We start from the raw sequence: 26992 nt of genomic DNA on the forward strand, positions 1-26992 counted from the left end.
TAATCCTGTCTCAGGAGCATACGAAACAGGCCTGAATCTTCAGCTTAGACCTAAGTATTTGAATTGATGCAGTTATGTTCTCAGCGCCCAGGCTGTGTTCTGTTTTGTGAAGAATGTGCGGTCACAGTCATTGACTCAGAATACTTGACGGGAAGGTCTCCTGAATGAAGAAATATGAGCATGTTAATATCTGATTTCTACTAGAAAAATTATCTTTCTCTCATTTATGGATTTTCAGAAATCTCTGCTAAAGATTTTTCAGCTGTGGACCTGAGGTCCTTTTCTGTAAGGACTGAACTGAGTAAACACGCTTGGTTTTCACTTTGGAAAATGCATAGCAGAACTAACTTACTGTGAGTTCAGGGAGTATGACCACCTTCCAAATACCAAAATATAGTTTCAGCTAAAATCATTGTAGTTTTCATGAGCCTGAACTCTAGGTCATGTACTTTTCAGATGAAATAATACTAGTATCTTTATGGGGTTTTTTTCTTTTCCCCTTCAACCTTGTGATTTGTTTGGCACAGAGGAACGACCACCATTTCTTGGGTCGTGGCATTTTATAGCAGAACCTGAGTTCACGGTTCTGGGTTATGTTATTAAAGGTTAACAGTAAGTAGGAGTACTTAAAAATGGATTTTTCCTTCTCCTGATCCAAAGAATTGCCTTTACCATTGATTGTAATCACAGCGGCATTCTGTCAGCCAGGTCTGCGAGAGTCGGTTCCGGGATGGAAAGGTTTCTGTGATGGGTGTGGTCCATAAGGTGTCCTCAGCTTTGAGGTGTCCCTGAGGAGAGCTGGTGGGTGGGTTGAGGAAAGTGGTCCAGCCTCGGAAAGGGGCTGTGAGAGTGGAGTGGTGCGGGCAGAGCCCAAGTGGCTGAGCTGGAGTGGAGGGAGGACAGAATCAGTGAAGTGATGTGTTGGGTCTCCCCTTGGGTGGGGGTTACTGGCTGAGAAGGCATCTGGGGTCAGGTAGCAGCGTGGGGCCAGCCAGTGTTTATGGGTCATTTCCAAGTTGTGATGTTGGGCTTCAGCTCTTCAGAGATTGTTGGACCTGTCCTGTCTTTACCGTGCCACCGTTTCCTGCTTCTACGTCAGTGACTGTGGCCCCGTCTCCTGTGCTGGTTCTTCTCTTCCTCTGTCCTCCACATCTTGGGGAGCATCAGGGCTTGGTTTTCTTTGCTTCCCCATCTGTGCTCTCTCCCTGGGTGATCTGATTCAGTTTTTGGTTTTAAATAGCATCTTCTGTATTTTCAGGCAACTCTCAAATTTTTGTCCTCAGGCTGGACCTCTCCCACACATCTCCCTGCCCACTTGAAATCATTAGTTGGGTAACAGTGGGCATTTCCACTTTAACTTCCCAGGACTGAACTTCTGATCTTAATCACTAGATCCCGTTCCTCTCGGAGTGCCTGGCAGCTCCTTTCTGCATGCTCAGCACCCAGTCCTTGGAATCTTGGTACCTGTCTTCTTTGTCCCCTCTCTCTCCTCTTGCTCCCTCCACTCCCCCCCACCCTGCCCCTCCTATTCTTCCAGAATTTAACTGCTGCTCCCCACTTCCAGTATTAGCATTTCTAGGCTAAGCCACCAAGGCCTGTCACTTTTTTAGTGCAGTAGTTTTCTAACTGGCTATTAACAGTGTATCAGTACTAGTTCACTAGTTGTGACTAGTGTACCATAGTAATGTGAGATGTTAACAATAGGGGAAACGATCTTCGTAAATTTTCTGCAAGTCTAAAAATGCCTCTAAAATTAAAAATTTATAGGAAAAAAAAAAAATCTCCCTTACTGCCCAACCCCCAACCAGTGTGCCCCAATCTCAGTGGTCTCTGCTGTTTCTCTAACTCCTGCTTCTCTGCTGGAGGTGATTTGGGGCCCCAAGGAACATTGGCAGTGTCTAGAAACTTTTTTCGGTTGAGGGAGTCACAGCGAGTGAGATGGATGAGATCCAACAGGCTTTTAGTCGGGTAGAGACCAGGATAATGCTAAACATCCTAACATGCATCCTGGGCCTTTCGAATTTAGGGTTTTCTCTTTCCCTTCAGGTTCCTGACCACAGTTGCTTGCCCTTCTTTGTTTTCCTGCTTACTGCCTCCTCATTAGCATGTGACACACTCTCTGCTTGTTTCGCACCAGGAAACGTGTCTTCCATGAGGCTTCGTGGCCAGTTGGCTCACTTTTGTATCCCCAGCATCTAGAACTACTAGCCCATAGCCGGTGTTCATTACATAGTTGCTGAGTGAATCAAAGAATTGGGTGAGGGGAGTGAATGGTTAATACAGATACCACGGACCTGTGCTAAAAAATTCATCTAGAAGAGTGAAAGTGGAGCATGAACATTCCCCCTCAGCTGCCCATTCTCCAGAAGTTACCACTGTTGACAGTTTATTTTTTATCCGTCCAGAATTTTTCTATTCATTTTTCAGCGCATTCATGTCTTATGCACACAATTCATCTCCTGTCTCTTTTTACAAACGTAAATGGGGTCAGTTTCATTTTGCCAGTTAGCATATCTGGATGGTCTCCACAGAGCAACATGTAGAGTGCTGTCTTATTCCTTTTAGTGGCTGTATAATATTTTATATGTAGAATATAGCAAAAATAATTGTTTAGAATCCTGGCATAATACCCTGTTGTAAAGTAGATAGCAGTAATAGATCTTGTATAACAGAAGACAGTGCTTGTTAAACATCAGCTTTTTAAGTGTTTTCAAAAGCATTTTCTATACATTTATTTATATACACATATATACATGCACACACGCACACACACATATTATTCCTAGTTTGTAAATGCCGCAGAATCAGAAAGTGACCTTTAGTTCCATGTACTTTACATGATAGCAGATTCCCAATACCTGTAGATTAAGTTGAAGTTTTCCCTTGTTTTGATAAAATCATTGGATCATTACATAATTAAAATTTCCCTGGATATTAGAACTGTTGACCAGTTGAAGAGATTGGAGAGAAAATCGTTTTCATACTTTGTTTAAATGATGATTGTTCTCCTGGAAGCCAAAAATCTATGTAATCTCCTGACTTTATTGGCCGAGGATATGGCAGGAGAGCTAAAGAACAAGGTGGGGTGCCCAGCCGCAGCGTAATTCTGTATCCGTGAAGCGCGTATCAGGGCTTCTTTTTTTCCTCCTCCTAAAATGACTAATGGGGCAGAGTTGGCAGTGGTGCAGTTAAGATACTATAAATTAATGGCGCTGTGCTAATTTCAGCTGGCCTTTGAACCCGCACTCCAGTCCGCTGCCACTTTCACGTTTGGGTAGGGCTCCCATTCGGTGAGTTTTCATCTGAGAGTTACTTCGCCAAGGTGCAGTCTTGCCCTCTGCTGAGTCCTGGGATGTTTTGTGAGGCTCCCTTGATTTGCAAGGTGAATTTGTTGGCATGTAGAGGAGCAGTCGGTCTGAAAATAATTGTTCTGCTCACCCAGTAGGCCAGCCCAGTGGCCTTCCTACCTTCCTGCGTTAAAGGCAGTCCTGTCTCAAATGCCCCCTTGCCTTCCATCTCACCCTCTGACCTTCCTACAGCGCCCGCCTTCTTGCTGCCTTGATCGGTCTCTCTCCATGTGTTTAGCTTAGATGCTTTAGCTGTGTGCGTATGTGCATGTCTTGTATTCAGTAGTGAACACGGGTCGTTGACAGCAGTGGTGAGAACACATTGACGTGGCTGGTGAAATTTGCTTTGCTGACTTAGGAAAAGTTCTCTTTGACATTAAGCTACTGGTTTCCCATTTGTAAGTGGACTCTTTTTGACTCATGTTGTTTTAGAAGTGACCTCAGTATCAAAATGATGTAATTATTTTAATACCCTTAAGTAGTTATGTAGTGCTAAGCAAGACAATAAACCCTTAAATTTTGTAGGGAGTGAAGTTAATTACTCTTATAAAGAAATAATTTCAGGATAAATTTTGAAAGGAGATTACATTATGTCATTATGGGAGGTCATAGGAAACCACCTTTTAGAGTTTTTGTCCTAAATTAATTGTTCAAAGCTTCTTGAGCTTAGGGTACTATAGTGGCATTAAATTTCTGAGTTTTACGGCATTAAATTTATTGTGTATGAGTAAACCTAAAAAATGTTTGATGTCTCCCTTTGTTAACAATTTGTCTTGAAGATTTAAATATCAGAATACAACTTAGTTGTTAATAGTTGGCAGTCTTTGACGCGCCTTACGATTCTTTAACTTGAGTCATCTAAGAATGAGAAAAAGATTCTCCTAAACCTAGTAATTCCAGACATGTTAGAGGTATTGATACCTGGAAAACAGGGAAAACCTAATAACTATTACATTTATTTACGTTTCATACAGATGTACAATACTTTATTAAGATGTAAGGTCCCAGACAAACTAACAGAGCAAATTTACATTGTTTGTTTCATTTCTTTGAGGTCTTGATTCTTACTTCTTTGTTCTATTTTAGGTTCCTGAGGGTTAAGCGATGGGGAGACCCCTGGTCTTGCTTCCGCTTCTTCTCCTCCTCCTCCAGCATTTTGACGATGGTGATGGAAGCCAAACACTTGCCCAGATGCCTCTCCAGTTTACACATTTCCAGTACAACGTCACGGTGCACGAGAACTCTGCAGCGAAAACCTATGTGGGGCATCCTGTGAAGATGGGTATTTACCTTACAGATCCATCTTGGGAGCTACGGTACAAAATTGTCTCCGGAGACAGCGAAAACCTTTTCAAAGCTGAAGAGTACATTCTTGGGGACTTTTGCTTCTTAAGAATAAGGACCAAAGGAGGAAATACAGCTATTCTGAATAGAGAAGTGAAAGACCATTACACCCTGATAGTCAAAGCCATTGAAAAAAATACTAACGCTGAAGCCCGAGCAAAGGTCAGGGTACAAGTGCTGGATACAAATGACTTGAGACCTCTCTTCTCACCCACCTCGTACAGTGTTTCCTTGCCTGAAAACACAGCTATAAGGACCAGCATTGCAAGAGTCAGCGCCACGGATGCAGACATAGGAACCAATGGAGAGTTTTACTACAGTTTCAAAGACCGAACAGACATGTTTGCAATTCACCCAACCAGCGGTGTGGTAGTTTTAACTGGTAGACTCGATTATGCAGAGACCAGGCTTTATGAAATGGAGATTCTTGCTGTGGACCGTGGGATGAAACTGTACGGAAGCAGTGGTATCAGCAGCATGGCCAAGCTGACCGTCCACGTGGAGCAGGCCAACGGGTGTGCTCCTGTCATAACTGCGGTGACGCTGTCCCCGTCAGAGCTGGACAAGGACCCAACGTATGCCATCGTAACCGTGGAGGACTGCGATCAGGGTCCCAACGGGGAAATAGCTTCCTTAAGCATTGTGGCCGGCGACCTCCTTCAACAGTTTAGAACAGTGAGGTCCTCCCCGGGGAGCAAAGAATATAAAGTCAAAGCAGTGGGTGCCATCGACTGGGACAGTCATCCTTTTGGCTATAATCTGACACTGCAGGCTAAAGATAAAGGGACTCCTCCCCAGTTCTCTTCTGTAAAAGTCATTCGTGTTACTTCTCCGCAGTTCAAAGCTGGCCTGGTCAAGTTTGAAAAAGATGTTTATAGAGCGGAGATCAGTGAATTTGCTCCTTCCAATACACCTGTGGTCATGGTGAAAGTCACGCCTAGTTACTCTCATTTGAGGTATGTTTTTAAAAGTACACCCGGAAAAGCTAAATTCAGTTTAAATCACAACACTGGTCTCATTTCCATTTTAGAACCAATTAAAAGACAGCAGGCGTCCCATTTTGAACTCGAGGTAACAACGAGTGACAGAAGAGCCTCCACCAGAGTCTTGGTTAAAGTCTTAAGTGCAAATAGCAATCCCCCTGAATTTACCCAGACCGCTTACAAAGCCTCTTTTGATGAGAATGTGCCCACTGGGACAACGGTCTTGAGCGTGAGTGCGGTAGACCCTGACGAGGGTGAGAACGGGTATGTGACCTACAGCATTGCAAACTTAAATCACGTGCCGTTTGTCATTAACCATTTCACTGGTGCTGTGAGCACTTCAGAAGACTTGGACTATGAACTGATGCCTCGAGTTTATACTCTGAGGATCCGAGCATCAGACTGGGGCTTGCCGTACCGCCGGGAAGTTGAAGTCCTTGCCACAGTGACTCTGAATAACTTGAATGACAACACACCTTTGTTTGAGAAAATCAACTGTGAGGGGACGATTCCGAGGGATCTAGGTGTTGGGGAGCAGATAACCACCGTCTCCGCCATCGATGCCGACGAACTTCAGTTGGTCCAATACCAGATTGAAGCCGGAAATGAACTAGATCTGTTTAGCTTAAACCCCAACTCTGGGGTGTTGTCCCTGAAGCAGTCACTCCTGGAAGGCGTAGGGACCAGGGTGTCCTTTCAGAGCCTGAGAATCACAGCTACAGATGGAGAAAATTTCGCCACCCCGTCATATGTTAATCTAACCGTGGCCGCCAGGCGCAAGCCAGTGCACTTGCAGTGTGAAGAGACCGGCGTTGCCAAAATGCTGGCGGAGAAGCTCCTGCAGGCAAATAAGTTACACAGTCAGGGAGAGGTCGAGGATATTTTCTTCGATTCCCACTCTGTCAATGCGCATGCGCCTCAGTTCAGAAGTACCCTTCCAACTGGCATTGAAGTAAAAGAAAACCATCCAGTGGGTTCCAACGTAATTTTCATGAATGCTACTGACCTTGACACTGGCTTCAATGGAAAACTGGTCTATGCTATTTCTGGAGGAAATGAGGACAGTTGCTTCGTTATTGACATGGAAACTGGAATGCTAAAAATTTTATCACCACTTGACCGTGAAACAACAGATAAGTACACCCTGAACATTACAGTCTCTGACCTTGGTATACCACAGAAGGCCACTTGGCGTCTCCTAGACATCAGAGTTCTGGATGCCAATGATAATCCCCCAGAGTTTTTGCAGGAGAGCTATTTTGTTGAAGTGAGCGAAGACAAGGAGCTGAACAGTGAAATCATCCAGGTTGAAGCCACAGATAAAGATTTAGGGCCCAATGGACATGTGACCTACTCTATTCTTACAGACACAGATAAATTTTCCATTGACAGCATGACGGGAGTTGTTAAAATCGTGTACCCTTTGGATCGAGAAGTACAGCATGTGCATTACTTAAAGATTGAGGCCAGGGATCAAGCCCGAGAAGAGCCCCAGTTGCTTTCCACTGTGCTTTTGAAGGTATCATTAGAGGATGTTAATGACAACCCACCTAGATTCATGCCCCCTAATTACCGTGTGAAAGTTCGAGAGGACCTTCCAGAAGGAACCATAATCATGTGGTTGGAGGCCTATGATCCTGACTTAGGCCAGTCTAGCCAAGTGAGATACAGTCTTCTGGACCATGGAGAAGGACACTTTGATGTGGATAAACTCAGTGGAGCAGTCAGAATTGTACACCATTTGGACTTTGAGAAGAAGCAAGTGTATAATCTCACCATGAGGGCCAAAGACAAAGGGAAGCCAGTTTCTCTGTCTTCCACTTGCTATGTTGAAGTGGAGGTCATTGATGTGAACGAGAACTTACACCCACCAGTGTTTTCCAGCTTCGTGGAGAAGGGTGTCGTGAAAGAAGATGTCCCTATTGGCTCCTCCATATTGACAGTATCTGCTCATGATGAGGACACAGGACGAGATGGGGAGATCCGCTATTCCATTAGAGATGGTTCTGGTGTTGGTGTTTTCAAAATAGATGAAGAAACAGGTAAATATGTTCTTACTACTGTGGTTTTCCTAAAGGAAATTTCTGCCTGGCGCTAGCTGCTTTATCGTTGACCTCTGTCAGGGTACATATTGCATGCTTTTTGTTCTTTTATAGGTGTCTCTCTGTGTAGTAAGCAATGAGTTTGGAATTAAGGAACCTGAATGACTTGGCATAAAATGAGTCAAACAAAAAAATGAAACAAAACAAAAAGAAACCAGGAGAAAAGTGTCATCATCACCACTGATACTGATCTTTTAGTTTGTGCTCTGTATTATCAGAGGCCTAATTGTGGTTTTGCTGTAACTTTGAGAAACCCTTCCAGACTCTTTGCAGACTTAGAACAGCCCCTCGCACTACCCAGCACACCTCTCAGAGATTACTGTACCCCTAGGAGACAACACAGTGCACAGAGAACGCTCTGCTGAAACTTCCATGATGTGGGCTGCTATCCTTAGGAGGTCCTCCAGGTTTTTTTGAGGATCAGAAGCAGGGCAGGTCCGTGTTGCATGGAGGGAACTTGGCTCTTTTCAGGGTGATCTTGACAAGTTAGTTATCTTACTGAGACGGACGTCTTCTCTGAGATGGGCTCACTCAAAATGGCTGCAAGATGAGTGGGCGATAAAGTGAAATAACGTGTGAAGTCTGCCCAGCATGTGTTAGAGAGTCTGTTCGTGTCTTAGAGATGGTAGGAATGCTTTGTTACGGGACTCTTCCACCTGGAGTAAGAGCCTAAAACCAGAATATCCAAGACAGCCAGTTTAGGCTAGAGTGTGTATTGTTTGGTACTTTGTGCAGATCTCTAATGTAGCTGCTTTTCACAGACACTAGAGTTATGGGTCCGTCTCCCTGATGGAGAGGGCTTGCCGTAGCAGAGTGCACAGATGGGGTGGCTTAAACCACAGACACTGGTGTTGTCACAGTTCGGGAGGCTAGAAGTTGGAGTTGGAGGTGTGGGCATGGTTTTCTTGGAGTCTTTTCTCCTTGGCTTGTCTTCTCCCTCTATCTTCACATTGTCTTCCCTGTGTGTGTCTGGGTCCTGATCTCATATAAGGACATCAGTCCTGTTGGATTAGGGACCACCCTGATGACCTCATTTTATTTCTCTCTTTTAAGTTCTTATCTCCAAATCACGTTCTGAGGTACTGGGAATTGGGACTTGAACGCATGAATTTTGGGGGACACAATCAGCCCCGTACCACCTTCCAGGAGAGGCTTTTAGCGCCTGTGTTTTCTGTCCTTAGCCCTAGCAAGAAGTACCAGGCATGTAGAAACTGCTCATTAAGTGTTAAACTGACATATGAGTAAATTAATGATTATTTTGGCTTTGAACGTCCTGCCCTCTGAGAATGATAGTGGAAATAGAAGGAAACTGGGTAGTAATCACAGTGCTAGGTGAACTGTCCTAGATGGAGTTCAGTTTATTAATCTCCTTGATGTTTCCTTTGTGAACATATCCGTTCTAAAAAAGATGCTTTTCTTAATATATTGAAAATTTAAGTTTATATTCAGCAATACCACAAGTAAATTCTTTTCTTAACACCCACCCCAACAACCATGTGTACATCTAATATGTATAAAGTACAAGAACCATGTAATTATCCTAGAAATCAGTTATTTTGGAGGCTATTATATTTTAATGTACTTTTGTTTATTAAAGGGATTCTTTTTCTAATGAGTTATATACCACTCACCTGTGTTAGATGTATCTATGGATTATATGCCACTCATCTAAAATACCAGATTTTTATTTTTCGTTTTTTACTTATTCTTTTAGTTTCTAGAGATTTACTTTTTCTTTTTGGGTTTTTTTTTTTTTAACTTTTTAATTTCAGTGTAATGTATACAATACCACATTTTTATTTTTATTTTTTTACATTATACTGCCATTTATAATCTTTAATCAAATTTCATGAGATTGTCAGCTGTATGATGGGGCCATGATTAGCTTTCTATAAACCACTTTGCTTTTATGTACAAATTAGTCTCCATGGCCTAAAAAATAAAACTGTATACTAGGCAAAGAATTTTATTAGCCTTGTTTCAAACATTATTCCCAGCTTCTTCAGCATAATTAGCTGCAAAGAATGAATTGTGTCTAAGCAAAAACTGAAAAGAGCTGCAGTGTCCACGGGGCTTGGACTTTGGGGCTCTAGATTTTAATGGACCCCAGAACCACATTTTAAAAAGGAGTGCTCATACATGATAGCCTTTGTCAGTAACTTCTTCAGGTTCTGTCTTCTTTAGAAGTTGACTCCTTTCACTTTGCTTTGTTCTTAACTGGTACACGATCTGGAATGTCCCCGTTACCCTGGTCTCCAGCAGTAAGTGGGGCTTTGCCATCTGCAGGTTGTGTGGGCAGAGCGGCAGCCCGTCTTCTTGGACTGGTCAGACCATCTGCACCTAGTTGCTTTGAGATGCCAGGTAGTGTTTCTGTCTTGGCTATGTCTCAGTGTGGTCACCGGGAGTGTTTTCTGCGGGGTAGGCCTGCATGGCAACAGTGGCCAGCCGCGCATCCCTGCTCCTTGGTTTCTGAGCACAGTCACTCCTTTCATACTGGAAATCGTGTTTCCCTCTAACTTCTTCAAGCAAAATGGAAGTTTTTTTTATCATCTGCTGTAGCTGTTCTGTGAACTACCTTCTTTTGACGAGCATGTCTTCTCCCACCGATGTGCATTTGTGTTCACTGTTTGGCCAGCTTCTCCTGGTTCACCATCATGTCTCTCATCTTGTTGGAGCAGAGGTGGGACTGCAGGGGCAGGGTCGGGGGGATGACATAGGGACAGGGGAGTAGGGTTGGTGCTCAGCGTGAGTCTCCAGTGGCCCAGCTGAGATGAGGTGCTCACCCCTGGGGACAGAAGATGGCTGCTAGAGCTAGATTTTTAAATAATAGTTTAACTGACTGCTGTTGGTTATGCTGTTTTCTTTTAGTCACTCACCTAAAGAGAAATTTATATATATATAGTCATACTATCCGGTATTAATTTGAATTTTCAGGTATATGCAGGATATCCAAAATTTAAAGAACTGCAGCTGAAACAATGACTATGTTTGTGAATTTCCTAAAGACCATTATTCCTACCTTTTTTTTTTCCTTTTTTCCTTTTCGCTCTTGAAAGCCTAAAAAGAATTGGTACAAGTTAAAGTTGAGACAGAAAATAGAACCATAGTCTTACTTTACATTACCTGATGACTTAAATTATGTGAGCACTGCCTTTTGGGTTTTTCTTTCAAGGGAAAAGAGTATTTTTATTGTTGCTTTTTATGTGTGTATGTATTATTTTTTAAAGAGATTGAGAGCACATATGAACAGGGGCGAGGGAGAGAGAACCTCAAGCGGGTTCCATGCTCAGCACAGAGCCTGGTGTGGGGCTCCCCAAGCTGGAGTCAAGAGTTAGCCACTTAACCCACTGAGCTACCCAGGCACCACTTTTGTTGCTTTCTAAAGACTCATTTAGAAATGAGTATTTTTTTGCCTATAAATTTAAGAGATTGGGATATTCTTACTACCAGGAAAAAAGGGGAAACAACCAACCAAACAGGTCCGTGTTCTGAAATCTATTAGTAGTTTTCAGAGCTGAATGGCAGTGTCAGAGCTTCCTGGTGGTACTTAGAGGGGGATGAGGGGAGGAAGTGAGACTGGGCAGTGGGGTTGGTGAATATGTAAGAAACTGTTGAGTATCTCTATAAATACTGAGATTTGAAGGTGCAAAGTTGGAAATTCTTGGTCATCTGTTGTGTAGTCTTTGACTTTACAGAAAAATGTACTTAATAACACAGTAGATTAATGTTTATCTGTTTTTCTGGAATTGAATCAAAATTATCGAGTAGTATTTACACATTGGCCTGTTACACATTGTAAGATGTGTTTTTGGCAATAGAATTATCAGCCCAAGTTATTTTAGAGACTCTTGACGAGACGGTTGGTGTCGTGGTACAGAATTCTTTCAGGAAAAGTCAATATGTTTGGTGCAGTAGAAATAGTAAAATTAGGTATGTTCTTTTTTGGAGGTTTGTCTAACGAATTCCTAGTGCAGGTCAAAAGTGTGGAGAGGTACCCGTCAGATGAAGAAAAGTAGAAGTTCAGGAACACAGGCAGGGGGCCCATAGGACATGAAGTCAGCATGAGTTGAAGATGGCCTGGCTCAGGTCAGCTTTAATAGCAGCTTTCTAGAACTTCAGATGCTGTTTATTGCCTGTTTCTTTCACGCTGTTACTTTGTTTTCTAGTGTAACATATTGTACTGGGCTAATTGCCAAGGAAGGGCCTGTGTAGGACCATGAACTTGCCCACTTAACTGTTTGCTTTTTGCCTTTGACTTAACTTTAAACAATAGTGTTGGTTGAGTAATATAAGTAAGTTTTCTGGGTATTGTACTTATTTCAGCATTGTCAAATAGGTGTATCATTTGCATTCTTTTCATAGAACAGAGAATATAATCAGCAATCTGAATTTAGTTCTTACTATTTTTATGGTCCTGTTCTTTAAAAAAAAAAAAAAAACTACTTAAATTTGAAACATCCCCTGAAAAGTAGTTTTTTAGTTTTTTTTTTAACTAGAAATTCAATGAACAACCTAAAATATGTAGGCAAATGTTACAGTCCTGTTAGCTCTGCATTTTGTACATATTTTGCTAATTGGCTTTGCAAGGAGGTAAATGGAATCCCTGCGTGGGGGTGATTGTCATTTGACTCCTCTGATAATCTCTCACTGTGTCACATGCTTTCCCTGGAGTGGCCTCTGGATGTTGGTGAACTGTCCTGACTAATCTGTGCCCACATGATGGCTCGTCTGTTTTGGGTTTGGAGGTTCGGTGAAAAACGATTTGGGAAATAGGTCTTGTTAGAGAGCCAATCTCCAGGGCTCTTATTAAAATCACCCCCTCCCTTTTGTCTCCTGAAAAACCTACAGGGCTGGTCATAAAGCAGATTTAACAAATGTTAGTGGAAGATCTCTGAAGCATGTGTAATTTCACATTTAGATTTTTATTTGTCCGACTTTTTGCTTCTCAGCATTCACCCCCATTTTCAGTTCATGTATGTGCCCAGTTGCTTTGTTGTCAGCTTTAGAGTTGAGCAGAACAGAATCTGGAGGATCCCTCTTGCAGATTTCAGGAATGAATTCAGCTTAGTGTTCCTGGCCAGTAGGTACACATCAAGTTAATTATTACTTGAGCATCAGTAAAAAGGTGCAGCTTCTTGTTAGCCTTTAACCTAAGGTAATGTCTAGAAACATGCTTGGCCAAAAGATTTCTTTTTTTTTTAATTGTTGGTAATTGGGGTCTAGTCCCCTGATGTATGTATTGTAATGAGATGCCTTAAGTATGTTTTCATTGGTCTAGAGTACTTTGGTACAGTTTTTGGCTGTTAGTATAATGCATCCCAGTAAGAGGGTTGCCCTTTTCCACTTATACTTCTCTACTTATTTGGGGAGACCATGTTTTTCATTAAGATAAGAGCAATTTTCTAAACTTACAAATTTCTAAACTTACTAATGCCGTGTTGCTCTTAGAATCCCAGTTGTGGTTTCTGAATTGAAATTTACATTTTGGTGAAAAGACTTGGGAAGAATTAATGTGGAAGTACAGCTCTTACAACAAGATAAATCACCATTCATGAAGTATGGGAGGGAAAATAGGCACAAGAGTCCATGGTTGCATTCACACCACGAGGGAGTGTTACTGCTCGGTTCCTGGATTACCCATCTGGGGACTGGCTCCTGGCTCTCCTTGGTTAGGGGATACAGAATGAACAGATTTGTATAGTGGGACCAGAAGGGAATTTCAATCCAGGCTTTTTTTTTTTTTTTTTAAGATTTATTTATTTATTTGACAGAGAGATCACAAATAGGCAGAGAGGCAGGCAGAGAGAGAGAGAGAGGGAGAAGCAGACCCCCCCCCACTGAGCAGAGAGCCCGATGCGGGGGCCCTGTCCCAGGACCCTGAGATCATGACCTGAGCCCAAGGCAGAGGCTCAACCCAGTGAGCCACCCAGGCACCCCTCAATCCAGGCTAACCTTATTGTTGACCTCAGTGAGAGGGCAGATGTTTCCGGGGCTTCTTTCTGATCTGGCCGAAGTCTGAATATTTTAATTATCTTAATTACTCCAGTTAAAACAAAACACTTTCCCAACTTAAAGTAGGGTATCATGCATACAGCCGAGGACCTAGGTTTTTTTCCTAGGGCCTGCTGGCATGACAGGACATAGAATGCAAAGAATGATATTAATGACCTCAAGTGTTGGGACCAAAAAGTCTGTAAGAGTGGCTAACAGCTGGGCAGTCCTGAGGAGTGTGGTGTCTGTGGAGGGACCTGTTCCCGCTGCTGGAGCTGCGTCTAGAGTGTCTGGCAGCACGGACTGGAACAGGGACTGGGGGGAGGCCGCGTGAGGGAGTCCACAGATTTGTCGCTGGAGGGGCTTTGGTGTGGGCATCTCCTGTCTCCTATGCAGTGGCTCCTGTCTTGTTCTTTTTGTTCTCTTCCTCAAGAAGTTGAACAGAAAAGGAACCGACTTCTTAGCCACAGTGAGATTGAAAATTAGGGCTTGGCAGAAATTATGTGATGATAATGTGCTGTTGCTGGGTTTAGGAGTAACAGTCTGTGCGGGTGTGTGTGTGTGTGTGTGTGTGTGTGTGTGTGTGTGTTTAGGAGTAACAGTCTGTGCGGGGTGTGTGTGTGTGTGTGTGTGTGTGTGTGTGTGTGTGTAACAGTCTGCGCGGGTGTGTGTGTGTGTGTCCCCGTCCGTCCAGGGAGGGAGGGCATGTCATTTCTGTCAGGGGTAGGTTCCTCCTCTGAAGCTGGAGGATGTTAAGGTGAAAATAGAATCTAATTGTGTGTGTGTGTGTGTGTGTGTGTGTGTGTGTCTCTGTCTGAGTCCAGGCAGGGAGGGCATATCATTTCTGTCAGGGGTAGGTTCCTCCTCTGAAGCTGGAGTATGTTAAGGTGAAAATAGAATCTAATTAGGAATCCTAAAGAAGTTCATTTTGTTTTAAGAGAAAAGCGGATCCGCTTCTCTTTAGTTATTTGTATGATACTGAGCAAGTTGGTGCTTGAGGTCCTGATTGAGTACTGGTTGGGGGAGGAGTTGGGTTGTAAATCTCTCGGGGCTGAGATACAGGTGGTATTCTGCAGAATGTGGGGGGGAGCTCTGCATTGCCTTTATATAATCCTAAAGGATGTGTATGGGCCAGATCCAGGATGGAGTAGAAACAACTGAAAATATGCTCTGTGCTTTCGGTGATGATGATAAGGATGAAGGGCGTCCTAGAATAAACCACAGACACTGTCACCACTGGCGGCTGTTCCAAGCACTCTGTGTGTTTCCATTAATTTAGTTGTCACAACTACCAGATAGATAGCTATCCCGGTGTTATTGGTGAGGGGACATTCACAGAGAAGCGAAGTCGCTTGCTTAGGACCACTTGGGTACTAAGTGGCAGAACCAGCTGGCCCGCCAACACTACACTTCACTGCCTCTCACCCTTTACAGAGTGATCTGGAGATGCCCTCAGGAAGCCCATTTGAAAACCACTAGTTGGGGCGCCTGGGTGGCTCAGTGGGTTAAGCCGCTGCCTTCGGCTCAGGTCATGATCCCAGGGTCCTGGGATCGAATCCCGCATCGGGCTCTCTGCTCAGCGGGGAGCCTGCTTCCCTTCCTCTCTCTCTGCCTGCCTCTCTGCCTACTTGTGATCTCTGTCTGTCAAATAAATAAATAAAATCTTTAAAAAAAAAAATGAAAACCACTAGTTGAAGATTTATTTATGAGAGCACAGTGGGAGGGGCATAGGGAGAGGCAGGGAGCCTGATGCGGTGCTCGATACCAGGACCCTGAGATCATGACCTGAGCTGAAGGCAGACGCTTAATGGTGAGCCACCCGATTGCCCCCAAAAACTAGTGGGGTGGGATTCTGGGCTGAACTGGGTTGAGTGGAGCTGGCTGGAAACCTGAATCCTAGATTTGAGACTTGGTCTTGAAGGAGTATTGACTCTAACAGTCTTCTTCCACCATTTCTTCTCAAGGTAATGTATTGGTCTTTAGCATTGAAGTGAACAGGATTTTAGAAATATGTAGGGTGGCATTTAAGCAATTTAAGATTATTCCAGTGAAGTGGTTAGTAGTGGGGGACTCGTGCTGAGTACAGACAGTGAGTTTTCCCTAGTGAAGACGGACTGGTTTGTAATTGTGAAGGTCCAGTCATCTCATAAATAAAAATGCTGCTGGTGTGAACTGTACAGGATGTTAATTGGAACTTTTTCTCATTGAAACAATGTTTTAGATGGTTGTTAGGGTCCTGGCTAACCTTTAAAACTAATTTTAACTCACGGAATGAATAGCTGACGTTAACTTAACAGTCCCCCATTTCTCCACTGAATCACGGTCCTGATAGTCCTTGTTCTCTGGCCTTGTCCTCATTGCAGGTCTTGGCTTCAGCATCTGTCCTCACTGGCCATCTGGTTTGTGCCAGTGAACTTGTTCTCCTTCTCAGCCCTCTTGGCAAGGGACAATTTTTATGTTCCAAGACTTGCTGAAGACTTGAGTGTTCATAACTTGATGAGTGGCCTCAGTGTGTAGACATCTAATGCTCGGCTAATATCTGGCCTGTTTTTTTTTGTTTTTGTTTTTGTTTTTGTTTTTCCTCCTATTGCATACCTTGCCCAATTATGAAAATTGAGTGGATCTTAAAACATTTTAGTGTTTTGTCCCTTGTTGGATTTTGGTTTTTAACCATTGAGTTCCTGTTGTTTTGATTTTGTGGGTTGTTTTTTTTTTAAGATTTTAAAAAATTTTTTATTTGTCAGAGAGCATAAGCAGGCAGAGTGGCAGGCAGAGGCAGAGAGAGAAGCAGGCTCCCTGCTGGACAGGGAGCCCGATGTGGGAGCCCAATGCAGGACTTGATCCCAGGACCCTGGGATCATGACCTGAGCCAAAGGCAGCGGCTTAACCGACCGAGCCACCCAGGTGTCCCAGTTTGTGGGTTATTTTCATTCGTAAGGCTGGATTTGTCAGGATTTTATTATCTGTTTGCTTGTATGTTGTACAGTGTTGTTTTGCAGTTACCTTCATGGCACTTTTTAAAAAAAGTCAAGCAATGTTGGTTATAAATATCCTGTCCAAGACAGCATGCCATGGAGCACAGTCTTTCATATCTTTGTTCCCGGGAATAAATGGGCTTGGAAAGCTTCCTCTTCACAGGCACATGCCTGTACTTGCTGAATTGGCAGGTCCCCGGTGTAACGGCAGTGACAGGAGGTCCAGGGAACGTGCACTTGCTGGGGCAGCCTGCCCAGTGAAGTTGCCTTGCAGGTGACACGGTGGCCGCTCCGGAAGAACTGAGGAGGGTGTGGAACCCGCTGCATGGCAGGGCCTCTGCATGGCTGCGTGAGCTGACCTGTCTGAAGAGATTTGTCAGGATTGTCGTCTTTTTAGTTTCAGCCTCAATGATTTTTTTTTCTTCTTTTTGAAAAAAGTTACCTAGCGGTTTCCGTAGTTTCTTAAGAATTATTTCTCATTTGTGGTTATTTAACCCATATTATCTTTTGATTGCTGATGAACTTTTTCTTTTTTTAAAGGTTTATTTGAGAGAGAGAGAGAGAGCTTGAGAGGGAAGAGGGTCAAAGGGAGAAGCAGACTCCCCACTGAGTAGGGGGCCTGATGTGGTACTTGATCCCAGGACTCCAGGATCATGACCTGAGCCAAAGGCAGTGGCTTACCCGACTGAGCCACCCAGGTGCCCAAGCTTTTTCTGCCATCATCTGTATATAATGATAGGTCACATTAATTGGATGCTTGTTGTGAACCAGCACTGTTTTCAAGTTCTTTTACTAAGTTATCTCCCTAGATTGTCCCAATAATTCGTGAGTAAAATTAGACGGTAATATGCTGTGTTCATGTAGGGCCTGTATGAAATTCTAAAGATAGGATGAGTGTTGGGGATGATGGTACATACTGACCTCGTGCCATTGAATTGTGCAGTCTTCTTGTGTGTGTGTGTGTGTGTGTGTGTGTGTGTGTGTGTGTGTGTGTGTGTGTAAAAGTGGTATAATAAAGATTGATGTGGTTTGAAGTGGGCTTTGAGGGTATTGTGGTAATACAGACCTGATTCTTGAAACAGGGGCCTTCTGTCTCTCATCAGATCTTTTTTAAAACCATTTGGTGTCTCCCTTACATAAAGCCCGAAGTTTTTAGTGAGGCTGACATGCCTCCCTCTGCCACTAGTCCGTGTTCTCTCCTTGGCTCCCATCCGTCCCCTGTGCTTCAGCCAGATGGAGCCAGGCCCTCCCCGCCCTGCTCTGCCCCATTGTGTCCTGTCTCCCTGCCTTGGGGTGACACATTGACCACTAGATGGGCTCTTATTAACCCTGACTGCATAATAAATATCTCCTGACAAGCCTTCTCCTTCTTAGGGAGCTCATTTTTCTTCTTTTTTTGTATGTCTTTTTAAAAAATATATATTACTATAAGTATCACTCTTGTTTGAATATGTATTTGTCCTTTTTCCCCTAAATTGTGAGCTTCTTGTGTGTGTGGATGCTAAATCTTTAACCACTGGACTCACAAAAGAGGCACCCAGTAAACATCGGTTAGGTTGGCCTCTCAAGCTATTGTTGCCTTTCTTGGAATAGGTAGTCTGCTTTGTTCCAGGAGCACTTTCTGTATGTTCTTCTGTCACATGTCAGGGTGGTGTTTATCTCTTTCTTGTCTGTCTCCCAGAACTCAAGGACAGAGTAGTCTTGTCTCCTTTTCTAGCCTCTCCTAAGCACAGTGGCCGACAGGGCCGACAGGGCCACGTGTAGTCCTTGTTTGCACAACAAACAAACCGATTGTACCATATTAATGATGGTACTCATAAGGTTGAGGGAAACCTTTCCTTTACCTCCTGCCATTTCTAGACTTCCAGGCACTGGTTCTTAATAGTTTTGACATCATAGAAACCTCTGAAAATCTGTGGAAAACTGTACGTTCTGTCTTCAGAGACTGCAATTAGGTTGTCGTAGCAGGAGGCTCGTGAAGAGCTGAATCTTCATGTCCCGGGATTTCTGGGTTTATCTCTCTCTGTTCTGGGAGTTCCAGGGCTGCCAGTCCTCATGAGTTCTCTTGAAGGAGAATCAGATAGCAAGGAGAATGGTGGTGGTGGTGGTGGTGGTGGTGGTGATGGTGGTGGTGATGGAGGTGCTAATGGTGGAGGTGATGATGGTGGTGATGGTGGTGGTGATGGTAATGGTAATGACGATAGTGACTGTCGTAGTGACATGCATTTGAAAAAGGCTCAACAGCTGCACCTATTTGTATACACTTCATGGCTTTTAGTCTTACATGTGCTTATTCCACAGTGGGTGTCATTGCTGTTTTATAAATAAGGTAGAGCCAGTGTACGGTAGATGAGTAGCAGCCACTTTCCTGTATACTTGGTGTGTGCTTGAGATAATTCAGAACACTCTGTCGCCTCCAAGTGATGCGGTGGCCTGTAGTTCTTTACAAACCTGTGTCATCAGCCTGGTCTCCTGTGTAAGTGACAAGACAATTACAGTAAAATAATTGCAGTACACACAATACACAATATATCTTTTTTTTTTTTAACAATACATTTATTTTTAAGTGAAGCAGCCCTCTAGGCCAGGATCTGATCTCTTGTGTTGGCAGTTTACCATGGAAACCTCTGCTGCTCTGCTAGCATGCTTTTATTTATTAAGGTAGAATAATCTGTCAGACTTCTAATCATAACGTTAACTTTCTTCTCAGACTGGATTTTATTTAAATGGGCTTAAAAAATCAGAGAATTTGGGAATTAATAAACCATTTTAGTTTTGTGTCAAGAGTCCCTTATTCCATACAAAAGAAAAAAATGAAAGATAATGCCTGTTGTTAACAGGTGCTCTTCTCATAATGAAAAGGAGGTTTTCTCCTATTGTAAAAGGAGCGGTGAACAACTTTATAGTGACAGATGGAATAAATGTATATGTGGCAAAATGTTCTGATCTGCGAATTATACTCCTATCCCTTCAAGTCAGTATGTTTTTTGACCCATGGAGATGAGTCTTTGTAAACAGTTATTCTGGAATCTTTCAGGAAGTTATGTTTTCTTTTTCGTAAGTTGAAGACATTTGGTTAGTTGAAAGCAAGAACAGCTCTTTGGAAAATGACTTTAAAGTTGGATTAACTTTAAAGTGTTTTAAAGCAGTCCCACTGTAAATTCTTAGTTAAAAGTTCCTCTGAAATTCATTTGTTTTTAATTCTTAATATTTTTATTTGCACCTTTACTCTCTCTCTCTCTCTTTTTTTTAAAGACTTATCTATTTATTTATTTGACAGACAGAGACCACAAGTAGGCAGAAAGAGAGAGGGAAGCAGGCTCCCTGCTGAGGGACTCGATCCCAGGACCCTGAGAGCATGACCTGAGCCGAAGGAAGCGGCTTAACCCACTGAGCTACTCAGGCGCCCTGCACATTTACTCTTAAAGCTGCTTGACATCAGGCAGTCCCAGACATCTTTCTTTGTCTTCTGACAGTGCTAGGCACAAAGCTGGTATTTAGTAAATACTTACTCAGTGATGTTCATCTTTTGATAAACCCAGGAAAAGTTTGTCACATAATGTTGTTCTTTTGATCTTTTGCTCAGCTGAAGGTGTTTACATTTTTAATGGAAAAAAGATGAATTTGCTGTGTAATACTGAGTTAATTTGTTGGGTGAAGCATCAGAATAGAACTCAATTTCTTTTAAAGGCTTGATCTAAATACTTTTTTTTTTCTTTTTCAGAAGTATCTTTTCTTGATAGTGTGTGAGCCTCATGTAGAAGATGAAAGCTGATTGATTAAGAAAGCATGAACATGAATAATACCCATGTTTGGTTTTAATTAGCTCAGTACTGTTGATTTTTAAAATAAGTCAAACTAAGGATCATCACATCTACAGAATATAAAGTTTTATAAATTAAGGCTCATAATTTTTTCAGTGGTGTTTTACATGTAGTGTATGTCAAGAGTGATTTTAGCATATTAAAAATCTGCTTTGGTCATTTTCTTCCACAATCTAAGCCTTATGAGCATAGGTAGGGACTTTGTTTTGTTTTGCTCTAGATTGCTGGTGCCTGGATTCCTGGCATGTGTGTGGGAGGTCCCCAGCTAGCACTTGACGAACGGGTCCAATTTGAACTTGAGTTCGATTTTTCCAGAATATTAAAAGGAAACCCATAAGTAACTATTACTGGGAAAGATGTTTTAAATTTGTTCTCTACTCCCAATTAGAATTTCCTTTCTGTATCCATTGGAAGTGTCGTATGTGCCTGAGGATGCCTGTTCTTTCAGTGTGGTTAAAACTGCTCTTCCCTTTCAAATGCCCTCTCGTTCTGTACCTCTGAAGTAGCTAAAAACAAGAAAATTACAACAACATCCATAACACTTCAGTAGCAGTGCAGTTTCCTTTTGTTTATATTTCATTCTGTGAGGAAACAACTTAATATGTCAGATTGAGTACCAAAGCCTAGAGTTAGAAATCTTAAAATCTGTGATGTTTCAGGTGCATAATAGTGGGTGAGGCCTTGCTGTTTTCTTGGGCTGTGGAGTGGGCTATTGCCTCTAGCATCCTCTGGAATGGAAAATACTACTTCCTTTTTTTTTTTTTTTTTTAAGATTTTATTTATCCACTTAGAGCGCGCACAGGTGCTCTGGCGAGAGCATGCAGGGAGAGGAAGGGAGGGTCCCTTGCTGATAAGCTTGTTGTCATCTGCATAAGGTGATTCAGCAGTAAAGGAAATACAAGAAGCAGACTCCTTGCTGAGCAGAGAGCCCGAGGTGGGACTCAGTCCCAGAATCCTGGGATCATGACCTGAGCCAAAGGCAGCTGCCCAACCGCCTGAGTCACCCAGTCGTCCCTACTTCTAAGTATAATAGATGAATATCCATTTACATTATACATTATATGGCAAAATTTTCAACTTTTGAAAGACTGTCAGTAGGATCTATTTTTGTTATTATCACTATTGGTGAATTTCCTAAAGCTTCAAAGAAGTAATTACCTCTAGAGATTCACAGAGTCTTTGAAACTGTCCATTTCCTGGATTAAATTGAGCAGTATAAATGTAACCTTTTAAAAAGCTATTTGTGTTTATTTTAAGTCTTTTGTTGTTTCTGCTGATGGGGTGCTATTTACAGATAAGCAGACCCTTCTTTTAAAGCCTAGTTGAATTAAGGGAAATCCAGTGATGAGGCTTTTTGAAGGAGAATAAAGTATGCGAAAACTAAGAATATTTTTCTCACATAAAGGAATGCATCTGAATAGCAAATTTTTAAAAAAACTTCTGCTTGGCCTTCGTCTGCCTTCGTTACCCTGGTCTCTAATTCTGTGACCCTTTCATCCATGTGAATAGACAGCAGTAGCTTCTTAGGTTAATTCTGTTTTTCTAATTTATAAAGAATTCCTTGGATGACTAAAGGAAGGTCTGAAAACCTTTGTGGAAGTTCTCTCTGCATATTTGGGTAGAGATCTGTTTGAGGAGGCACATTGGACACCTGAGAACAGGTGAGAATTACACAAATGGGGAGATGATGGCTAGGTTCTAGATTAGATGAGGGAGATTAGAAAACGTGGTGGGTCAAGTGCAGAGATGTCCAAAGCTCAGTTGTAACTTTTACTCTATATGGGCTGATAATAAGCACTGTGGAGGAAATTATAGAGAGAATTGTATTATTTAGCCTCTTTTGGGAAATAAACTGCCCTAAAATGTAGCAGCTTTAAACAGCCACCATTTATTTGGGTTACAGTTCATTTGGTTGGCAGTTTGGGCCGGACCCGCGCTGGGTTTGTCCTTTGCTAGTTTCAGCTGGATTTGTTCCCATAAGGTCCCTTGCTGATAAACTTGGTGGCTTGGCTTCTGGGAGTTGGCTGGATGTTGGCGGTAGGCAGGGGCTCCTGGGGACTGTGTGTGTCATTGTTCAGCTGCCTAGCCTGGATGTCAGGCTTCTAAGAGCTGGACAAGAGAAGTAGCTAGATCTCATGGCCTAGGTTCAGAACTCGTACATACTCCTTTCCCCCCATCCTGTCGTCCGCATGAGGTGATTCAGCAGGTAAGAAAATAGGCTGCCTGTCTTGATGGGAGGAGTTGCAAAGTTTGGGGTTCATTTTTTAGTCTACTGTAGAGATACTTTATCTGATTTTTTTTCCCCCTTTGTTGAGGATGTTCCTTTTGGATATAAAATGTGCACAAGAATTTAAAGGCTTTTGAAAATGGGGAAAATATCTGTGGTGTCTTAAAAAACTTACACCTTACTCAGCTATATATTCAGATTCTTAATGCTGTTAAAACATTTACTAGTATTAAAGTACTTTTTCAAGTTATTTTTAATAAGTTTCTACTTAAGCTAGACCTTTAAGAGATACCAGGAGGATTGCATGAGGTCTGGCGATATCTAGATAGTAGCCCTCTCTTCCTTCTCTATCTCAGTTTCTGTCACAAAGAGTTCTTAAGTTTCTTGCCCCTGGGAGGATCCCAGTTCTTGAACTGCATTTTAATGTGGAAGGAAGAGGTGGGTTAAGGAATAGAAGGCAGCAGGGAGTTCTCCACCATGGCTTTCTGCTTCCGGATCCCGTTTTTGCTCATTAGTACCACCTTTCTTGCTAATTAATTTGTCAGAAATTATTTCACTCATTTATTGCTTTTTCTTAGAAGAGGAAAGATGTGGGGGAAATGGCATGAGAAGGAGGTGGAAGATTTGGGGAACGTGAAGGTGAAGATAGAAACAGGAATAGAGGGGAGAACACCAGTGTTGCTTTGGTGTCTTTGGGCTTCATACACATCCCTGTTGTCTCTGCTGAGTTTCAGCTTCAATGGCAATGTATTAAAAATAAAGATGCATTTTGTAGTGCTGCTTACTGTTATGTTAAATTTGGCTTGTATGAGATTTGTTAGGGGACATATTTGCAACAGAATAAATAGGAAATAAGGCTCTGTGATGAGTTGAAATAGAAATCACAGGATTTGAAACAGAAATTCCTAATTATACTGATGCACTAAATATTCTAATGTTTCTGTCTGGGAATTTTGGAAGAGTTAATGTCTTTGAACACATTGACTTGTATGTGGAAAAGGAAACTTGTATCTTTCACAGGGTTCATTTAGAGAAGATATAAGGAAACCCCAGTTAGTATTTTTTTTTTTTTTACCTCAAAGACATTAGAAAAGCAAGTAAAAATCACTGTTAAAGATGAGAAAAACAAGCGACCTCAGTAAAGCGTAAGTGTTTGCCGTTGTTTACTGCTTAAGAGAGTTCAGTGATCATTATTGAAATGGTCAAGTTTCTAATAAACTCTCTCATGAGGGGTTGCCTGGGTGGCTCAGTCAGTTAAGTGACCAGCTCTTGGTTTCTGCTCAGGTCATGATGTCAGGATCCTGACTGAGCTCTGCCTGGGGCTTAGGAGTCTGCTTAAAGATTCTCTCCCTCCCTGCTGTGTGCGCGTGCTCTCTCAAATAAATCTTAAAAAAGTAAAATTCTTTCATGGGATGAAATAGAGATTCTATAACAGAAATATAGGTTTCATGAGAAACCTAATCTAGAGGTGCTGACCTAAAATTTGATACTTTAATAAATAGTGAATCTTGAATATAGACTACAGAAGACCAGTGATCTTAGAGAGTGACAGTCATAAATTCTGTTTTGGAATTAGAGATGATCCTGAATTATAGGTACCTAAACTGTACAACCTGTATACATGAAAAACAACAAAACACTTCCTGTCCCAGAATGTACCATAAAAACGTTTATTGGAAGTATTCCATTGTTTAGATTCTGTTAGATACGAGTATCCATGTGAAAACATGAGCTGATTTTCAGTTTATATTAGCACAATTGTATAAATTCTGCCAGTGTTTACTTTTGCTTTTTATTTTTCAAATCTCCAAAGGAGTTGTGCTAACAGGTTAAAGCAGCACTGCTCAGTAATACCGTCCACATATGTAATTTTAAATATTGTAGTCGCCACTCTAAAGAGGAAACAGATGAGGTTAATTTTATTAATAAATTTTATATAATCCAGCAGATGGAAGAGGGTCATTTCAATCTGAAATCAACATAGAAAAGTACTAATGAGATCTTTTACATTCTTGTATTCACGTGACATCTTTAAATCAGTGTGTATCATGCATTTAGGAACACCTCTCAATTTGGACTAGCCCCATTTCCAGTGTCCATTACCACAGCAGAGGTTTAGAGATCTGTGTAGAATTCAGCCACTTTAAAGAATATTTGTGGATGAAAAGCGAGGTTCAGTCACCTGGGTGAGGTGGTGGCCCCCGTGGTCTGTCCCTTCTGGCAAGACTGGCTGGCGTGCCCTTGCGGGATGGGGAGGTGGAAAGGGTTAAGTGATTTTGCGTGTTGCGTTCAGTGCTGGTGGGAGGCAGATACCCTCTTCTAATGGCATTCACTGAGGATGTTAGAAACGCATTATGCTGGTGTTGCAGAAAATTTCTTTGTCAAAGATGCTGATGGCCTAGATCCTGGCATGGCTTTTAAAATATTACAGTAAAGCAGTTCTTGTGATGTTAAACTAGTGTCAGAGGCAGATGGAAACTCATTTTGCAATTATTTGACTCGGGCTCTCTCTTGCTTTGTGTTAATGGATGTCAGAAAACAACCTAACAGTTAATTTCAAATTAGAATTTTGTTTTCAATTTAAAAATTGTCCAGTGATAGCTTTTATAAAATTCTGAGTGAATCAAGTGCCTTTTTTGTTTTCCAGGATATACATCTGTTATTTAATTTGCCCATTCATATTGCTTTTTTTGCAGGCATATTTGGGGTTGGTGGAAAATCTAATTTGATTTGACCTATGAGATATAAATCTTTTTCTGAAAGTATCATGTCTCAAGACAAATTTGCAGTTATTTTCCAAAAGAATTGGTTAGATGCAGTCTGCCATTTCCAAGTGAAAGCAGCCTTCAGTCATTAACAAATAAGTTCTTGTGGGTTTACAGAATTGTTAACCTGTATAAGAAATTCAAAGCCCTTATTTTTTATACTTCTCTTTGGAAATATGGGCAGTCAAGAGAAGTCCCTCTTACATAAACTTGCTCTTTGTGTTGTTTTGATGTTGTCCTTTTCTGAGTTAAAAAGTCATATTTTTAGATTTTGGAATTTTCTGTGTAAATTTTGGGACGTGCACACCGAGATGACTTTTGCAGTCATCTAGTATTTATTCTAGTCATGACCATTTTTATTGGCATTTTAATGGACACAGACTCTTAAAATCTACTATGTTCTCGCACTCCTGCCCTTGGAGATCACGGATCTACCTGTTTCCATTTGGGCTTCCACAGTTTCACATCAAAAGTTGTGAATGAAGCTTCAGTAAATATGTTTATTTTGTGCTGCTGGCCAGAAGTCTGCTGAAACGCCTGGAGGTTTTTTCTTTTTTTTCTTTTCTTCTTCCTTTTTTTCCCCCCTTAAACCCCTGTCGGGTGAACCATCACTGTGACAGGTAAATAGCATTTCTCTGTAAAGCCTGAACTGGTTCCCCATCCCTGTTCGTTTCTTCAGAACTGTTGAATGTAGGGATTATCTTGCTGGGGACCCCATTGATTAGGTCACAGCCTGGTCTTCGGAAAACAGAGATGCCCTGGGGCCGCCTCACTGCAGGGGTTTTGCTAAAGCCCGTGTGAAAGGGCCCCGTGGGGGTCGCAACTATTACCTTGTGAACAGGAATCCTTTCGGGCAGCAGAGCACCGTATTAAGGACCTATTAACTTCCTCAGGCTTCTCCTGGAATTGAAAAGCACTTGGGAGCGAAGGAATAATAAAAGGAAATTGTTGCCAAAGCCACTGACTGCGTGCCCTGCCCTGTCTCTGTGGGTGCATCCCTTCCGCAGCAGCTTTATTTCCTGCTGGGGAGTCTGTTAGCTTTAGAAGTCCCATTAAAGGTCATGGAAGGGGAGTTTGAAAATGATTATATAATGTTGACTTTTTTTCTTTGAAGAGTTGATTTTCTGTTCAGGCATTTGGGCAAAATGGGCAGAGACCTAACCCACATTCTAAAATGAGCTTTATTTTCCAATAAAACAATATATCACCACTGTAGAAGTTTGGGAAAATGTAGACTATTATATAAAGAAGGAAGAAACTTCTTAAAACTCTACTGTCCAGAGCACCCTAGAAGTTTTGTTAAATTGTGTGTACTGTATACACACATACACACACACACACACACACACACACACACACACACACACCTCTACATCTCCAGATACTAGATTAAAAAAAAAAAAGTAAATACATGGTGCACATATAATGTTGACA

At 42.1% G+C, this 26992-nt stretch overlaps 1 protein-coding gene across 1 annotated transcript in view; it reads left to right on the forward strand.

Annotated features, from left to right (window-relative positions):
* Positions 1-4451: 4451 nt before the first annotated feature.
* The window catches only part of LOC111144511 (FAT atypical cadherin 1), a 117524-nt gene continuing 94983 nt past the window's right edge, over positions 4452-26992 (forward strand). Inside the window, exon 1 of the mRNA XM_022498823.1 lies at positions 4452-7716. Within this exon, the coding sequence (XP_022354531.1) occupies positions 4452-7716 (3265 nt within the window). The remainder of the gene's footprint in view (positions 7717-26992) is intronic.

This window comes from Enhydra lutris, unplaced genomic scaffold (assembly GCF_002288905.1).
Source record: "Enhydra lutris kenyoni isolate GAN:26980312 unplaced genomic scaffold, ASM228890v2 scaffoldscaffold11, whole genome shotgun sequence".
Lineage (NCBI taxonomy): Eukaryota > Metazoa > Chordata > Mammalia > Carnivora > Mustelidae > Enhydra > Enhydra lutris.